We start from the raw sequence: 19,173 nt of genomic DNA on the forward strand, positions 1-19,173 counted from the left end.
CAATAGGAGGAGACTGCAAGTTACCTCATTTCAGAGTTCCTGTGACCTGTATAGTTAAGTCAGTCTCGCTCACATTACAACTTTCTCAGCATTTTTTAAAATCACTTATTTTTATAGATCTGGCTAGGCAGCTTCCCTTTTGTAATCCCTCACTCTAATTGAACTTGTGTTCCCAGCAGAAAGGGAAACAGCTGCTAACAAACACAACTACTGACCTGTTCTGTTTAGGACATAGATAATAAGATAGAAGTTATTGACACTGTGGATTTGGAATTTATAGCACTAGAGGTAAGAGATGTGGGAAGATGAATGACAGCTGAGGGATGATGCTAAAGTTTATTATACTTGTTAATCTATCTTTATGTCTTCAGAGACAGTGCATATTAATCAACATTTCTTTAATCATGCCAGAGTTGGCCAAAAGGCTTGTTTCCATCTGCAGTCCCTGGCCAGATGTTAGAATCAGCTCCCACAGAACGGTACAGCCCTACTTACCCTCCCATCTGGAGTAAACTTTAGATGCTCATAAGAACAAGAACGTGATCAATATAAATCACAGCAAACTTGCGTCTGTATCTTTCTGTCAGGGTACAGAAAAGCTACAGAGATCTTACAGGATTGCGTGGCCAGGGTTAGGTAGTGAAATCATGGCATGGAGCCATACGGACCTCATGTGACCAGTGAAAGGTCATGACATTAGCCTGTGGGTACAGGGAGTGGCTGCACTGAGTGCCTTTAGTGGTCAACCAATCTCTTTCACTTGTAAAACAATGGGCCTCCTTGACTGAGCTGTACTTGACAGAAGGCTAGTGAACTACTGTAACAGAGCGTGTGATTCATATTCTTGTTTTGCCAAAGTCAGCACAACAGCCAAAGCCTCTTTAGGGATTATCATTACTATTAATTGGCTATTGGCTTGATCATTGATAATGTCATTTTCACTTCCATTGTGTACAGTTGTCATCCTAATGCATTTCGATATGGCTGTTATTGTTCTTAAGAAGTTGTGCATCCTGGCTGAGAGACCCCTGAGACTTTTTGTGAGCATCTTTGGCAAGTGTCTTGTGGGTGACATCAGATTATTTGTGTCAGTAGAACAGAGAGTGCAGCAGAGCATTGTGGGAATGCTGATCTAATGGGTTTGTAGAGGATTAGGGTCAGCCAGAGTAAGGAGCTCAAGGCCTCCTTTCCTTTCTAAAAATTTTGGTCCTTGTTCTGTAGCTCCGTTTACAGAATACACCTTATTTCATATATTTCCTCCTCTCTGAGCGTTTATTAGTAATACTGCTTGAACTGTCTAATGGTTGTGCTTCTGAGTACTTTTCTATAGCTCACCACAGGATGTACTTTTCCCGTCACAATCCAGTGGCCTGTTCAGTGCACATGACGCATTATACATAACCGAAGAATTCAAATCCCATGTTGTCCATAAGCAGTGAACCGTTACTTTTCTCCCAGTGGCGCTCAGAGAAGGGGTCCCGAGGTTAGTTGGTTCAAACTCAGCAGGTCTTGCACCCATCGCCCTGCTCTCAGCTCATTGGCTTTGTCATTCCAGCTGCGATAGTGTCTGTGAACAGAGAGCATTATTCATGTCCTCAGAAGGGGGCAAGTCCTAATTGAAATTCCGGTCTTTTCCACTGGAATGAAGCGGGGCCGCCGACACCCACTGTATTATGCTGGCCTTGTCACCTTGAAAGGCCCATCTGGAGACTGTTCACATTCCCGGCCAGCAAAAGACCCACCAGAGAAGAAAAGCAATGTATAACAAAAAGCGGTGAATGAAGCAGGACAAAAGATTGGTGTGATTTGAGAATAGAGGTATTACAGTACTCTGCACTTTCTATGGGGTTGATGTGGAGCCTGCTCTGCTCTGCAGTAACTAAAGGGCTAGACTGTCTGTGGTCACTGGCTGCCAGTGTGGTGTGCATGCTAATGGCTGCCTGAATGAATCAGTGCCATTCTGATAGAGGAGAATTGAGTACAAGGAACCTCTTTCTAGTTAGTTCACTCTCACAGCAGCTTACTGTCTTGGCCTGTCAACAGTCTCTGCAACAACAACTTTACATGCAGATTTATTGTCTTTATCTAATGTCACAAACTCCTCCTTGTACTGTAGCTGGAAAAACATCATATTATTACTTCAAAACAAAAACTTGTTGATTTTGTCTCTGGTCAGAGATTGATGATGTAGTGTATTCAATGGAGGAACTATCAAAATATGTTTACTGCAATGTTTCAGAGATATTAACTTTGTTTAAATACCAGTTTCAAATCCAAATTTTTGTTTAATTTTTGTTGTGTCAGGTATGACCAACAAGCTCCATATTACTCATTTTGTTCTGAATTAATAATCAGTATTCATTTTAAATAAAGATATTATGGACACCTCAATAAAACTTACAAAAACGTACAAAACTTTCTTTCTTTGTCTCCACTTCCTTTTCTGCCTGCCAGGGATCGAGCTGTGCCTGCCAGGATGGCGTTTCTCCATGACCATGGTGGCCAATTTTGTGGTGTTAGGCGGTCAGCTGTTGATGCCTGTGGTGGCTTACCTCTGTCGAGACTGGCAGGTTCTCCAGGCTGTCATCATCTGCCCCCTCCTGCTGATGCTGTCCTACATCTGGTAAGACAAGGACCCGAGCATCTGCTGCACTCTGCGCCCACACATCTTTCGCTTTTGTTCTTCTGCTCTGCTTAAAAGTTGTTTCCCACTTAAAATTCAACATGATACTCTTGTGCTGCATAAATATGTGGCACCATCTGCACCAAAATTCAGCATGTGTTAGATTCTTAGTTTCTAGTGTTGATGAAGTGTAAATGAAACCTTGTGAAACCAAAAGAGCTTTAGCAGATTTATTCGGTTTAAACAAAGAAGTGGAGAATGTCTGAGCTCCAAGGACATTTTCCCGCCATGAACTCCCAGCTGAGTTAGATGTAATGTCTTTTCATTAACACACTTGCAGTGACCTCTGCTGTGACTGCAGTTCATTTTGCTAAAGCCCTGGTGATAAATACTGGTGATTTCACCTCCATTTATCCTCATCTAACACACAATGTCACGGCACAACTAATGTGAACAAAACCAGCAGCAAATCAAAGTATTCATTCATAGAAAGTCAAATACTGTTTAACGATGCATCTTTAAAACATGGGAGAGACAGTAAAAATGACCATCCTGACAAAACATCAATACACAGCATTTAAATCAGTGTGGGACTCAAGGCAGGAAAACTGATGGGGGATTGATGGGGCTTCCCATAATGCAGTAGTGCAAGGGTCAGAACTGGAGACCATACCATACCAGTGTAATGACTCCAACAAATGAGTAAAGCATAATGAGTATTACTCTACAATTAAGTAGAAAGGCAAATGAAGGTTGGTTATCTAATAACCATGTGATAATAGTATTGCTGGTTTAAGAACTGGAGAGCGTGAAGTAAATGACTTTTAGGGCCTGTCTCCACTAACTGCAGCACAAGCAGAATCCACAGCCTCAGTTTGAGGGGCTGTTTACACAACAACGGTTTTAGGATGAAATGCATAAATATTGCATTTCAGCCTCTCATTTACATGGGAACTTCAGTGGAGATCTACGTAAAACCACTTCTAGACAAGACAGTTATAGCGCCAACTACAGGCCTGGCATGTGTTAACGAGGCCTGAGAGTGCACCTCACGAGCAGCTAATGTTATAGAGCGATGGAAGTTGTCCCAGGACACTTCTGCCTCCTCTTATCATAACCACTTAATTTTTTTTAATTCCTCTGTTTTCTTTATAGTTGGTTTTATTTGGTTGATCTGACAAAGGAAATTAAATTATATAAAAAAACGATAACATTTTTGTCATCCAATGATTAGCAGCTCTAGACCTGAAAATTAGAGAGGGGCAGTATCGTCGATACCGATACCGATACCGATACCGATACCGATACTTTTTAATATTTAAGGTTGATGTGTCATCAAACTGCTGACCTTTAGGTGTTTTGTGTTTTTTTTTTGTTTAAACCTAGGACAGCATTTGTGCAAAGTTTAAAGGTGATAATGAAATACTTTAGTGTCGGGATAATAATTTATGTTCAGAAACAATATATCGGTAAAAAAACAAATTTTCTGCAAAATACTGTTATGTGTGGGATACTCCTCTTAAAAAAATAAAGTGCAAAAAATTATCAAATCAAAACAAAATCTGTTTTGAAGTACAGAGTTGAAGACTACAATACAAACAAATGAATAAAAGTGCTCCCATTATTGCACTCATTTAACAAAGAAAATAAATAAATTATAAAAAGTTATCACACCAGAACAAATATTAAAACAAATTTTAAACAAACTGTCTTTTTTTTCAAGTAGAACTTTTTATTGAAAGAAAACAAAAATAAGGGACATTTTTTTTCCTTTGGTGCACTTTTAAACAAAGGGAAAAGTTCTCACTTGAGAAGAAATAAAAACCTTTTTTTTGAGGTAGAGAGTTAACAAGCTGAGCCATGTGACAGTGCAACATCAGAACACAGGAGGGGGAGCGCTGTGACACAGCCACACTTACAGACATAGCCAGGCTGCCACTTTTTTAAAACCGTAGCAGTCAGTGCATGCAGAAGAAAAAAAAACAAAGCATTGATCTTTTTACAATGGTATCATTTGATATGAATACCAACACTGGTATTGATATTATCCATATTTGGATTGATCTGCCCACCTCTACTGGAAATTGAAAACTGGAAATGACAGTTATTGTCAAAGTTGGTCAGAAGTCTCACCTCTTGAAAGCGCTGTAGTGCAGCAGCAGCAACAACAACAACAAAAGCTGACACTGAGGGCGTGTTAAGAGCCCTTGGAGCTGTAGACACTTTCCTGCTTTGGTTGTGTTTAGGAAGTAGGTGATACTGGAGCAAAAAAAGCTCTGATGAAAGTGAAGGAAAATAGATCTGTACAACACATAACATGGATTAGCACACCAGCTGGCTGATCCACCTTTACCACAGGGTTCAGGGAAATCCTCCAGAGTGGAGCCATGTTGACTTTTGTGATAACAGGCACAGGCTGCAAATGTCTGTATGCGGAAACACACCTGGTAGAACTGAGGATTTCAACACTGCTGGTGACTAAAGTTTGCTGATTCTTGGGAAAAAGCTCCAAACCATATCAGTGCAAGATCATAAATTCCCAGGCACATCTGTTCCCAAGAAAACCAACCAGCTGAGGCAAATGAAGTGCATTTTTTTGCTGACTGTTTTTAAATAAACATATTCCAGTAAGGAGAAACCTTACCGCTCAGGGGAATCTGTGCTACATCATGCAATACAACGATCAGATAATAGAGTGAAAGAAATGAAAACAGGGGCAGAAATGGCTTGCAGGTGTGTTTATTTGTTGTTCCCTGTAATACATCTGTTAAGTCTGATTTGTGACCCTGCTCCCTGTAAATGTCATTTAAATGTTTGTGAGACGTTTGAAAAGTCTACCTTGTGATTTAATTATCATTCACTAAAAGGGGTTTAATGCATTTGGTTTATAATGTGTTGAGCGGAGCGCTGGTTTGACAGAGTGATTTAAGTGTGTTCAACATACAGATGCTACAGTGTCTTTGCTCACTGTCTCCTCCTTGTATTTCCTGCCTCTCTTCAGTTGTCATGTCCAATAAAAGATGGAAAAGCCCTGAAAAACGACTTTGAAAAAGTGCTAAGGGTTTTTTTTAAAAATTTATAGTCTTATTAACAAGGACATCCCCTGTCTTTTCCTCAGGATCTTCCCTGAGTCACTGCGCTGGCTGCTGGCCACCCAGCAGTACGGCCGCTCAAAGTGGATCATGGGACATATTGCACAGAAAAACCGCGTGAACATGGAGCTGGATGCTGACAATATCCTCACAGGTATCTTAAACATTTACACTCAGGACTCATTTTTTTTTAAATTTATGATAGCTGTATTTTGATGTTTTATTGATTCTTGATTCATAAAGTCAGTGTTTCTTTACACATTCACTTCAAAGCCTGTATCAGATCTTTTCTGTCGTATGTCTTGTAGTATCTCCAGAGCTATTCTTTCCAAAATACAAAAGGTAAGATTGACAAGGTTATATCAGTTTCCTGTCTGGTTACCATAGAAACAGACCATTCAGAGATAGCAGTGGGTGTTGAACACCACATTAAGACAGTGTACCACTTTCCTTATTTTATTATAGCCTAGGCTGGTGGACATGAGCTGACATGGTGGCAGATAGACAGAATAGAAAGGCTTGTTGGTGTTGTCACCGACTGGTTAGAGATGGATGATAATGAGAATTAAGTGGAAGATTTATGTAAAAGTTTCTTCTCCTAATCAGTTTTCCTGTATCTTTTGTTCAAAGTGTTTTGAATCCAAATGTGTTGAATTGAAGTGTTCAGAATCAGATTAAGTGATGTAGCACATCCTACTTGAAATAAATTTTCAATCAGAATAGTTGAATAATTTACTTTCTGAGTACTTTTCTGTATAATTAAGCAATAATTGACATCTTCTTCCTGTGTGTTTTAAAAAGGCTTTAATCTGTCCAATCACAGGGTCATTTAAAGCTCCTGTGAGGAATTTTAAGTCGGTCATGAAACTTACTGAAATCAACACTGGTGCATCTTTTTGACCTACAACGCCCAAAAAAACTATGAGAGTGAAGATTAATTCCTGTTATGTTCCTTTTATGTTCTTTTTAATATCTGGGGTAGGGTTGGGTATTAAAAAGATATTTATGCCAGTGCCCCTATTGATTCTGCTTATTGATCTGATTCTTAAGTGATTCCTTTATCAATTCCCCCTGTGAATTTTCTGTGATCAAAGAGTAGCTCTACAGGTTTTCTGTGTGTCAACAACAATATCCCTGGACGTAAATAAATAAAGAGAAGTAAAAAGTTGCGTGACATTGGCGTACTGCTTTATTTAAAGGGCAACTCAGTTTTTTTGACACCTGGACCTTATTTATAGGTGTGTGCATGCTCATATACTCACTCAGACAAACATGGTGCAGCTCGGAGTCTTTCAGAAGTTATTTAGATCCAACCAATTTTAGCCGCACTTAGCGGGGGCCACGGCAAGGGAGCTTCAGCGCGGGACATAATCTCTTCAAAATCACTAATTTCGGCTATAGTCTTCCATCAATCGCCAGTGTTATCATAAAGTCAGCTCGTCTACCGTCTTCAGACTACGACTTCGAGTTTCACGGTTGTCCTTACCGGTTTGGGCCTGAGTACACGGACGAGGAGCTCCATGAAAGAAGGATGCAGATGGAGAGAGACGAAGAGCTGGCTCGAGAACAACAAACAGGAGCACGTCCACGACTCAATGCTAACTGGTGGTGGGTTTGTGGACCGTGTTCGCCTATGGCAACAGAAGAGGAGTGTGTTTGTGATAACGATGGATAGCGATGGATGAAAAAATATAGACGAAATGAGGGATTTTGCAGAGATTATGTTCCGCGCTGAAGCTCCCTTGCCGTGGCCCCCGCTAAGTGCGGCTAAAATCAGTTGGATCTAAATAACTTCTGAAGGACTCCGAGCTGCACAATGTTTGTCTGAGTGAGTAAATGAGCATGCACACACCTATAAATAAGGTCCAGGTGTCAAAAAACCGGAGTTACCCTTTAAGGTCCATCCATCCATCCATCTTCTTCCGCTTATCCGGGGTCGGGTCGCGGGGGCAGCAGCCTAAGCAGGGATGCCCAGACTTCCCTCTCCTTAGCCACTTCGGCCAGCTCTTCCGGGGGGATCCCAAGACGTTCCCAGGCCAGCCGAGAGACGTAGTCTCCCCAGCGTGTCCTGGGTCTGCCCCGGGGTCTCCTCCCGGTGGGACGTGCCCTGAACACCTCACCAGGGAGGCGTCCGGGAGGCATCCGTACCAGATGCCCAAGCCACCTCATCTGGCTCCTCTCAACGCGGAGGAGCAGCGGCTCTACTCCGAGCTCCTCCCGAATAGTCGAGCTTCTCACCCTATCTCTAAGGGAGAGCCCGGCCACCCTACGGAGGAAGCTCATTTCGGCCGCTTGTACCCGCGATCTTGTTCTTTCGGTCACTACCCAAAGCTCATGACCATAGGTGAGGGTGGGAACGAAGATTGACCGGTAAACAGAGAGCTTTGCCTTCCGGCTCAGCTCCCTCTTCACCACGACAGACCTGTGCAGAGTCCGCATTACTGCAGACGCTGCACCGATCCGCCTGTCGATCTCTCGCTCCATCCTTCCCTCACTCGCGAACAAGACCCCGAGATACTTAAACTCCTCCACTTGGGGCAGGATCTCGTCCCCGACCTGAAGAGGGCACTCCACCCTTTTCCGGCTGAGGACCATGGACTCGGATTTGGAGGTGCTGATTCTCATCCCAGCCGCTTCACACTGGGCTGCGAACTGATCCAGAGAAAGTTGGAGGTCACGGCTTGATGGAGCCAACAGGACCACATCATCTGCAAAAAGCAGTGATCCAATCCTGAGGTCACCAAACCGGACCCCCTCAACACCCTGGCTGCGCCTAGAAATTCTGTCCATAAAAGTTATGAACAGAATCGGTGACAAAGGGCAGCCCTGGCGGAGTCCAACTCTCACTGGAAACGAGTCCGACTTACTGCCAGCGATGCGGACCAAGCTCTGGCACCGGTCGTACAGGGAACGGACGGCTCTTAACAAGCAGCCCGACACCCCATACTCCCGGAGAACCCCCCACAGGACTCCCCGAGGGACACGGTCGAATGCCTTCTCCAAGTCCACAAAACACATGTGGACAGGTTGGGCAAACTCCCATGCACCCTCAAGGACCCTGCTGAGGGTATAGAGCTGGTCCACAGTTCCACGGCCAGGACGAAAACCACATTGCTCCTCCTGAATCCGAGGCTCAACTAACCTACGGACCCTCCTCTCCAGTACCCCCGAATAGACCTTACCAGGGAGGCTGAGGAGTGTGATCCCCCTGTAGTTGGAACACACCCTCCGGTCCCCCTTCTTAAAAAGAGGGACCACCACCCCGGTCTGCCAATCCAGAGGCACTGCCCCCGATGTCCACGCGATGTTGCAAAGTCGTGTCAGCCCTTTAAGGTAATTGACTGAAATAGACCATCTAGTGTCTCGAAGTGGTTATAGCACTGCTTTGATTTTTTCGAACATTGAGCATGTCGTCATGAAGCTGAGGTTAGCCATGAACCTGCACGTAGCTTTTTGTCTATCTTCATGTTTGGAAAACTTTTGCCAGTTAGTATTTTGACATTTGGAGTTGATAGCATGGTTTAAAATGAGTAACTGTGGTATGTTTCTGTGATAAAAGCTGAAATTCTTTTGTAAAATTGATGTTATACTGCCGTATGCTAACCGCTAGCATGTCACTGCAATTTCCGAAGTTAGTCAGCATCAAGCTAGTGCTAATTTTTCCGAATCCTTTTTTGGTACATTAGGAGATGTATAACATGTTGAATGCATTAAATAGCAATCTGGTGTGATAGAAAAAAAACACAAGGGAATTATTAAGCATAAAGGCTAATGATGTCGATGGGTTAAACCATCTTTTATCAATTCTTAACAGGAACCATTTTTTGATACTCGTCCCTAGTCTGTGGAGTTAGTTTCAAATGAAGTGAATCACTATATGCTGCCAAAGCTGCTTGATGAGTGTGATAATCTTTGCTGTGATTACTTGCAAATGATCAAAATTAGCAAAGAGATAAAGGTATCACTATGGCCACAGGTGGCGCCAAAGTTTTCCAATATTTAAAGTTCTTTGCAGGTGATTTAAACTAGTATACACTATATCAACTTTTGCTCTTTGTTCAAAGTTACAGTTTATGATTGTAGTAGTGAAGTATACAGGGACCAGAATTTATACACACACAGTTTGAAAATCTTATACGATGGATGCAGATCAGGCATTTGACCTTTTGACCCTGGGGACATTTTTGTTCAGTCTGTTTTCACTGTTATTACATTTACATTCAGTGGCAATGTTGGGGAAGAGCTCAAAGAGGAACCAGTCAGTGTGAAACTAGATGCTCTCTTGTAATGCTCTGCAAATGTGCTGATGCAGCATTGAGGAAAGAACACTGACATTTATTATCCTTTCTTGTTTTATTGTAACCGCCTGTCCCCAACCCGTACAGCAATATTTCCTACTTCACACAGCTCTGCTCTAAATCATATGTTGGGCACACAATGTGCTTATAGCTTGTTGCATCACAGCTGAGGAACTTTTAGATCACACAGACATGACAGACGCATGAGTAACCACCCATTAGGATGTCTTTGGAAAGTGAGCACAGTGATTTGCATACAGCCGATCTCAGTCTTACTCAGAGGTTTGTAGGGTCAGAGGAAAAACCTCAGCGTTACAGCTGGAGATAACCTCCAGGCACTGGTGTGTGAATCAACATCTCCTGAATCAACATGAACATGCAGCACCACAAAGCCAAGGTGTGTTTCCGTGGCAACAAGCGCTCTGATATCAAAACATCCCCAGTGTGCTATGTCACATATCATCACTGGCTCAGGGGCGTGTTGCCCTAGCAGGAACTGTTCCTGTTCGCCTGCTGTCATACCTGTCAGACAAAGCTGAGGGAGGGTCACGTGGGATGAAACGTGCACAATAAGGAAACACGTGGAGTTTACTGTGGGTGAAACAAATCAGGGCTGTCCTTACTTGGCTCGCTGAAGAGCATTGTTCCTTATCTTTTATTTGACCCAAACATATATTGATATAACCAATAAATTATAACCAGGCTGATGTTGTCACAGTGAAGAAATCTGTGTATATTTTCTGTGCCAAAGTTATTTGGCCTGAATGTTTTGAAATCCTTGGTGGAAAATCTGAAATCTATCCTCTTTGTATGCAAATGTTTCAGGTGAGTTCTGTCATTCAGAAACTTAATGCTACAGAATACCTAGCCAGGTCTCCTTTGTAAAGAGTTCACAAACCACAGTAGGACTAACCTGGCTAAAATAAGGTTAAAAACCTTACAATATATTTTATTTATTTGACATATTTTAATGTATGCCAGTGTTTTATTTCATAGAAAAACTAAAGAATTTTTTCCTCAGCAAATATTGTTTTTATAGCTTCTCTATAAGCAAGCATGCAGCAGAGTTTGCAGCATTCGTAGACAAAAAAAAAGGGAGTTTCAAGTCAAAGCTACTATCAGGGAGTTTTTTGGTATTTGTATGAATTTTTGGAACCGCTGGTTGACAAAATGGTAAATTTAATATCTACACTAGTTTTGTCCTGTAAATATGAAAGTTAGAGAAGACAGGATAGTGGACAGAGCAGGAAACAGGTGAGAGTGGAGAGTGATGCAAGGAAAGAGGCTGCAGGTTGAATTCAAACCAAGGGCAACTCTCCTTAAGTCACAAAGACTGATCCTGCTGTCTTTTAAATGCCAAATACTATCCCTTGTTTAAATGTTTGTGAAGGAAAATGTCAAGAAGGAGTCTTCCAAAAAATGCTAGTTATTACTTTCTCCAATAGACTGTATAATAAATGGACGTAGACATCATCTGTCTGTTCCTGAAACTCATGCTCAGCCATTTATAGCTGTTCTTCTGCTTGTCATTGGTTAAATTCATCAGTCATTGTTTGATCCATTCCCACCCCTTTCTCTGCGTAGCCAACATGGGGACCATAGAGTGTGAGAAGTTTCCAGCGTTCTTCACTCAATTTTCTAATTGTTTTAAGTGCACCAGTTGAGGAATCAATGTGCTCATAATGTTAATTTTGAACACACTTATGCACACAAAGTAGGGAGTGTATGTGCAGAAGTTTGCAATTTGGGAGACAGCATGAGTTTTGACTCAAAACAGCTAGCGTGGCCTCATTGGAAATGGGGCAGGCTTTGAGTCTCCACCCTAACAGCTATGGGGCACCCATCAGTAACGTGAGCTGAGCTGTGCCTCTGATTGGGCAAAATTAGCATCTTAATATTTTCTAAACTGGTGAGTTGAAAATATAATTTTTTTTGTTTGATGTGTGTGACTGCAGGTATTTCTGTAGCCAGCCACAAGTGGACACTCTCAAGAAACAGCTGATTTTTCGCATTGTCTCATATTTTTAGACCAGAAGTTGCTGCTTACTTTCTCCCTGTAGTAACGCTTAAATCAATGTGTTGCTCATCGACTGTGTTTGGAGTCGTATATGTAGAGGCATTAGTATCAATTTCATCCTGTTTGACCAACAGCCAAAAGCTCCTCATGGGAGCTTTAAAATGAAACAAAATAACATAAAATATGTGGGATTTGTGGATGCATATTATTCCCAGCGCAGTGTTTATTTTGGAAGAAAAAAACAGGAAAGTAAATAATCATCTGATTTGAAACAATCACAGATTGTTGAGGCTGATATGGTAAAGCATTAGTTCTGCACACACTAACACACTGTGTGAAAGTATTTTGAATTGTCCTCGACAGATGACAAAGTGTCTCTGTGGTATGCTTGAGAAGCAAAAATGGTAACACTCCTGCAACACTAACAGTTACGTTGTGTATCTCAAGAGCTGTTGTCCTGAAGCACCAAGAGTGTATGAAAAGTAAGAAAACACAATGAGAAAACCTTTTAGTGGTCATTCAAATAAGCTGGAAAAATAGGAACAGGGCAGGGAACACTTGAAGGCAAAAGAGCTTAACAAAAGACATCAATGTCACTTATATGCAAGAGACTGAAAAAAAAGAAAAACCCACCAAGTGCAGACAAACACCCTTGTCTCAAAGGAATGAAACACCTTGAGATAACTTCCAGATCTAACATGCACTCTTTCTTTCTTGCTTTCTTTCCAGAACTGCAGAAAGCTCTTCAAAAGAAACCCAAGAAGACGTGCATTGTGAAAATGGTCGGAACGAGAAACCTGTGGAAGAACATCGTTGTGCTTTGTGTCAACTCGTAAGTGTTTGTCTGACCTGTTACGTCTCAGAGAATCACTTTGGACGGTGAAAAGTCAGTTTCAGTGTGTGGGAGGATCGGTTAACCCGGAGAGGAAAAAGGGAATTGCGTGCGTGTGCTTGTATGTGTGTGCAGGGTGAGGCAGTGCCAGTCAAGCCAAACACGCCATTTTGTACAGTCAAGATGCCACTGTTAACCTGCTGGCTCGATGCAGCATTGATCAACAGCCATCAATGATTTTGCCCTTCCATATTTTCCCCACTCTCTCTGTTTTCATCTCAGGAGGGATCTGTGTTCCTCTCTCCTCCAGACCCAGCTTTTACTCTGCTTCTCTGTGTCCCTGACTCCCTCAGTTAGCATGAATTTTACATGAGCTGTGTCCTTATGAAACATTAGACAACCAGGGGAGAGGGTGTGGGTGTTTGCCTGCTTTTTTGTTGTGTGCATTTTGGGTGTGTGCCTGTGTGTCAGTAAGTCAGTGTTTGCATGTGTGCATTTCTTTTTCCATTTATTCCTCTTCCTTATCCTTGTTTTCTGCTTGTTCCTCTTTGATTTTCATATTTGTGTTCAACAGTTTCACCATTTACCCATGATTCTCTTTGTCACAAGGACTATTTTGCTATCAGTATTCTCTGACATGACGTGTGCACATGATCATATCACCCTTTATTTACTCAGGCTAACAGGCTACGGGATCCACCACTGCTTCGCCCGCAGCATGATGGACCCCGAGGCCCTTGAGACCACCATGTTTCACAACTTCTATGCAGACTATTACACCATGGCAGGCATCGCAGTGGCATCCTGCATGGCGCTGTGCCCAGCGGTGGGCCTGATGGGCCGGCGAGGCGGACTTCTCATGTTTATGATCATCACAGCCCTGGCATCTCTGCTGCAGCTGGGACTGCTCAACTGTGAGTGGACTGTTTTATGAAGAACACATGTCTGATTATACATGAAAGAAATGTCCTATTTGTTGGTTTTGATTTATCTGCACGATTTAATGTTGGAGAAAAATTAAAAGAGGAAAGAATCCAGAATTTGTGGTTTTCCTGATCCTGTTAAAAGTGGGGTCTGCAAGATTTTTCATTACTTGTTAGTAAACACTAATTCTAACTGGGCTCATCCTTTTTGGCTCAGTGCCAGCAGCAGCACACACTAAAAGCCTCAGAGTGTGACGACATGAACAGATTTACTAACCTAGCAACCACCTGCAGCATCGCGTTTCTACATGGGAGAGACTTGAGAGCCGTGCATCTGACTTGGCATGTTAGCACAAGCTAATCACTGGGCTATTTGACAAATACTTAAAATAACTTCTCCCACTCGCTAATTAACATGCAAATACACTTGGACCCTTGAAGCACTGTGATTGGCTGAGGTAACCATGCTTGCTCTACCTCTAGAAACATCTCAATACAATCAAACATCAACATACAGGCTGGGAAGAGGGTTCGAGGCAGACACAGACAGTAACACATCACATGTATAGAGGCCCAAAAGTGAAAATTGAGCAGGATTAGTCCTGTAAAAGTTGACGTTTTATTTTTTAGGAAAATCCTGCAGACTCTACCTTTAAGACATGCATATTTAAAAATCCAGCACTGTTCCATATATATTTATTTAAAATATCTATGGAGCCAAATTTGTTTCTTTATTATGCAATCAAAAAAGATAGATTTGAAAACAAAAAAATGCAAACAAATCATATTATCAAAAAGACAAAAAAAATATGACTGTGATTAAAACTTTGTCTTCATAAATTCATACTAGTGGTCTAACGCAGTCTCTACTAGTTCGGGAAAACAGCCCAAGAAGAGCGACAAGAGTGCAACCTTAAAAGCATCAATATAACAGGAGAGTTACTCAAAACATACCTGTCATGATCAATGACTGCCTCCTTCTGTCAGCTTCTCGCTTCTTCCGTACCGGCATCAGAATGTGGGGCGGAAGTTGTCAAACCTCCCTATCCGAGGGACACTGGCCAATCAGGAGGCTCCTTACAGTTTTCAGAGGAGGCCCCGCCCATGAAGTTTGGGAAGAAGTGCAAACAAAATTTCTGGAAGCGCAAACGAATTCCGTGTTTCATGAGAGCAAAATTTTGATTTGTAAATTAAACTTGTGAATTTATGAAGATAACGTTTTAAATCGCAAACATAATTTTTTGTATTTTTTAAATTATGATTTGTTTTCAGTTTTTGTTTTTTAAATCTATCCTTTTTGATTGGATAATAAAGAAACAAATTTGGCTCCATAGATATCAAACCCTTGAAAATCCCCCCCCAAAAGACATTAAATAACTCCATAACATGGAGCATCTTTGTCCACAAACCTAAACAGGCTGTTTTTTTTTGAGAAATGATTTTGAGCCCTTGTAGTGAATTCCACTGCAGAGCTTCGTGTGTTGAATATCATAGCGTCTGTTTTTTTAGCTTTGTCCCAGTTTTCCAGAAATTTCTTCATGTTTTAAAGACATTATGTACTAAAGACAATGTAACCTCTCCCTTTTTTGCACTTCAAACTCAGGAACATGATACAAAGAATGCTAAAATATTTAGTTATGCTGTCCTTTAGGCTTTTTGGCCTAATTAGATGGGAGATGTTTCTTTCCGTGTTTTCTAACTTTACACACGTTTTTTTGTTGTCTCTGCCCCAACTTTATAGCAATGTGTTGTTGGCATAACATTTAAAATTTATCTTTTATAAAATGCTAGTATTAAGCTATTCTGGGGAACCTGACAGAGCCAGTATGAAACATGCAGCCACGTGATTGGCAGAGCAGTGAAAGAGGCAGGTCTTCCTCTGTCTTGAGGAGCTTGAAGTGAATGCTTTTTAATCAACATTTTACACCACATCCCAACTCTTTTGCTATAACATTTGTAGTTAAATTCAGACATCTAAAAGTTTTCCAGAAGAGTTGTCCAGAGTTGTATTTTCAAAACATCATTTTTAAGTGGCGTTATAATACAAATGTAGAACAAAAGTTTGAGGCAAAGTAATTTACTAGCCAGATAAAGTCAATGACACCAAATCCTGGAGCCTCAGTATAGATGTTGCTGTTTCAAGAAGCAGCTCGTGCTGTCTAAATTTTTAATCGTCCTGACTGTCAACAGTCCAGATTCTGTCTCCTTCATACATGCTGTAAATGTTAGTGGATGTCCTGAGGCCTGTGCTGGTTTGTTGGGTTGTAATGTAGCACTCGGACATGATTACAAACTGCTGTTTAGTCAATGTTTACCAAAAAGTTCCCCAGATGATCAAAACAGCGCACACGTCAGTTTATTCAGTGACAAATGAGTGGGACTTAATGTTTAACCTGGGTCAACATATGAGGGCTTCTGCTTACGTTTCATGTTTCCAGCTCATGTAGTGATGACAAGATTTGCTTAACGTGTTCTTGTTTTTGTTTCTGATGTTTACCACTGTTGGGATTGTTGAGATTTTGCTGGTTTGTGTTCCCTTCTGATCTTTCTCTCTTTCTTTCTCCTCTAGTGCTGGGGAAGTACAGCGATCACCTGAATATCGGTATGACTCATTTCTATTCCACTGTTGTATTATTATTATTTTTCTAGATTGGATAGATAAACCAATCAATCCCAAGCAGTCACTTAATCACTCTCAGCTTCACATTAGTATAAATTGAATGGTCCATTTTTCTGAGGTTTAAGGAAATGTTCAACACCCAGGCAACTCACAGTATTTCATTTGGAGTATCCAGGCCCTGCAGAGACACATAATGAAGTGCTGGATGTAATTATGTCTCTCTGTTCACTTATTTATCCTCTTTGTGTTGGAGAGGGTGAGTCTCTTTGTTAAAGAGCTGTGAATCTCACAACCAGCCTTCCTTTTTCATTTCTCTTCTGTTCATCAATGTCTGTATTCTGCTCTTCTTATATCCTCACTAAAACCAGCGCTGAAAGAAAAAAACTGATAACAGCAAAATATCCGCTAATCCTCTTTTTGCCTTCATAAACTCAAACTTACTCATTCATAAATGATAGCTTTGATTTGGAAGGTCAAATTATTTATTCTTTTGCACCACCTGAACTCAAACTTGTGGTTGTACATTTTGAAATATTATCAAAACCCACCTGAACAAGCTCACACAGTCTTCTGACTACAACAGCAAAGAGGTTTCCTTCCTGTCTTTTCCATCAAACAAGGTGCAGGGTGAAGCCAGTTATACTGAGTGGGTCAGGGCTAACTTGCTTTCACAACTGATAGCTGGTTTCAAGTGACGGACAAAGGTTTTCACTGCATATCAGATAATCTGACCTCCTCACTTACTTTTCTCCAAGCAAGCCCCCTTTTATCTTGCTCCCCCAAAAAATATGAGGAGTTAAAGAGTTCAGGAAGCATTCATACAGATGAATGAACTTTCACTTGTCTGTTCAGTCCTACGTCACTATAGGGGATATCCATGGCTATTGGATTTGTGCCATTAGTGTGAATGACACGCTTAATTTGTGCCACCTAATTGGTGTCATTTGCAATGACTACCAAGAACTTAAGTCTACTCACATCTTTAAATTGACATTACACGTAATTAAATTGTGCAAATGGTTGTATTTTCATTAGGTGTGAACACAACGTGACATTCTGTTCCTGTGAATCAACACAAACACGTTTGTATTTGGTGCCTCCTGTGGAGAGAGTAATACTGCTTCACTTATAACTCATTTTCTCCTAAATATATGCACAAACACTCAAAACAACAACATATCTTGATGTCTTTTAACAGTTCAGCAGGTCATTCACTTTGGTTCCTTCCTTTCTGGGAATCTTTGAACGAAGGCTGTCACTGCATTGTGCTGTCACTCACTTCGTCTGATATTCATACTGTGTGGTGATAACAAGCATTTAAAATGAGTGAGTAGAAATGATTGGCCATGTTTATATATAAATATATAGAGGCACCTGTGTAAATTTCAGACTGTTTCATAATAAACTAAAAAGTCTCCACAGGAGGTTTCAATTAGGATGTTAAATTTATATATATTTTTAAAATTCACCTTAAGTAGTATACAAAAATTAATTTTGTATATATAAATGTTGTATATACTGGTACCAAATTAGGTACTTTTACAGGTACTGGCCAAATTCCATTTGTAGTCTCAAGTACTGATTCATGTAACATCAAACAGTACCATGTTTCGGTACCTAAACACATCCTTGTGACTGTGAGGGTGTGGAGGAGAAGGCGATTTTCCATGCGGGACTTAAACACAGCATTGCAAGATTATAAACTGAGAAAAAATTATTTTAAACGGAAAAACTTTGAGATTTTATTGTTAAACAAATTAATATTTATTTCCACATAAACACACAAAAGTACAGAAAGTTGGTACTGTTAGGTACTGATACCTATTACCAGGTACCGAGCATATGTACCCCATTGTTTCAAATGTGAAAGGTACCTGTCCCTAAAAAATATTTCTTTTTTTCAACATAGTTATCTTTAAAGCCTGCAAAAGCAGGATAGGTGTTGGGTAAGAAGTTATTACATTTTCTGAAGATTTGTGATCAGAAATAGACTTTCAACACACACAAAGAAAAACATTTAGCTGAGGATGCAGAGGAAAACATTTTTGAGAGTTAAGCTGATTTTCCCCTTTCCACAGGTGCCAGAATCTAGATAAACTTGTGAAAGTAGCTTCAAGTAAATTTAGTGCATTGTAATAAACAGATAGATAGATAGATAGATAGATAGATAGATAGATAGATAGATAGATAGATAGATAGATAGATAGATAGATAGATAGATAGATAGATAGATAGATAGATAGATAGATTAATCCATTCACAACGATGATTCTTTAAATTGTTGTTTGGAGTAAACAACAATAGAATACTTAAACAAAAGTCTCTCAGATTCAAGTGTGTATTTGATGTTGGCTGCACGTATGAGTTACGTATCAGTTTATAAACCAGCCCATGTGAAACCCTCTTGTTCTTTTACACATTACACTGGTTACTCAGCACAAATTGCCCACTGTGTGTTTCCTGCTTTGTCTGCAGATAGCTCAGATCAGCTGAACAAGAACTTCTCCATTGCCTTCTCCATCATCGGCATGTTCTCCTCCCACGCAGTCAGCAACTTAAGCATCTTCTTCTGTGCTGAGATCACACCCACTGTGATCAGGTAAGCTCACTGTTACATCAAAACTGTTAGGAAACAGCGGGAAGATGAAACATGGTAAATGTGCCTTAGTTCTACAGAGGAAGAAAACAGCTGTGTGTTTCTCTTTGCTCTTTCCTGATTGAATATGTGGATTATTTCTGCACAGTGTTTGATACTTTGTGCTCTCATG

General features: G+C 40.8%; 1 protein-coding gene across 1 annotated transcript in view; it reads left to right on the forward strand.

Moving 5' to 3' along the window:
- Nucleotides 1–19,173, forward strand: part of LOC141804143 (solute carrier family 22 member 23-like) — a 44,947-nt gene that overhangs the window by 20,707 nt on the left and 5,067 nt on the right. The window contains exons 5-10 of the mRNA XM_074688443.1: nt 2,455–2,623; nt 5,742–5,869; nt 12,760–12,862; nt 13,541–13,776; nt 16,355–16,387; nt 18,881–19,004. Of these exons, the coding sequence (XP_074544544.1) occupies nt 2,455–2,623; nt 5,742–5,869; nt 12,760–12,862; nt 13,541–13,776; nt 16,355–16,387; nt 18,881–19,004 (793 nt within the window). The remainder of the gene's footprint in view (nt 1–2,454; nt 2,624–5,741; nt 5,870–12,759; nt 12,863–13,540; nt 13,777–16,354; nt 16,388–18,880; nt 19,005–19,173) is intronic.

Source organism: Halichoeres trimaculatus, unplaced genomic scaffold (genome assembly GCF_033239565.1).
Source record: "Halichoeres trimaculatus isolate MK-OKI-2021-1 unplaced genomic scaffold, fHalTri1.1 fHalTri1_scaffold_15, whole genome shotgun sequence".
Taxonomy (NCBI): Eukaryota; Metazoa; Chordata; class Actinopteri; order Labriformes; family Labridae; genus Halichoeres; species Halichoeres trimaculatus.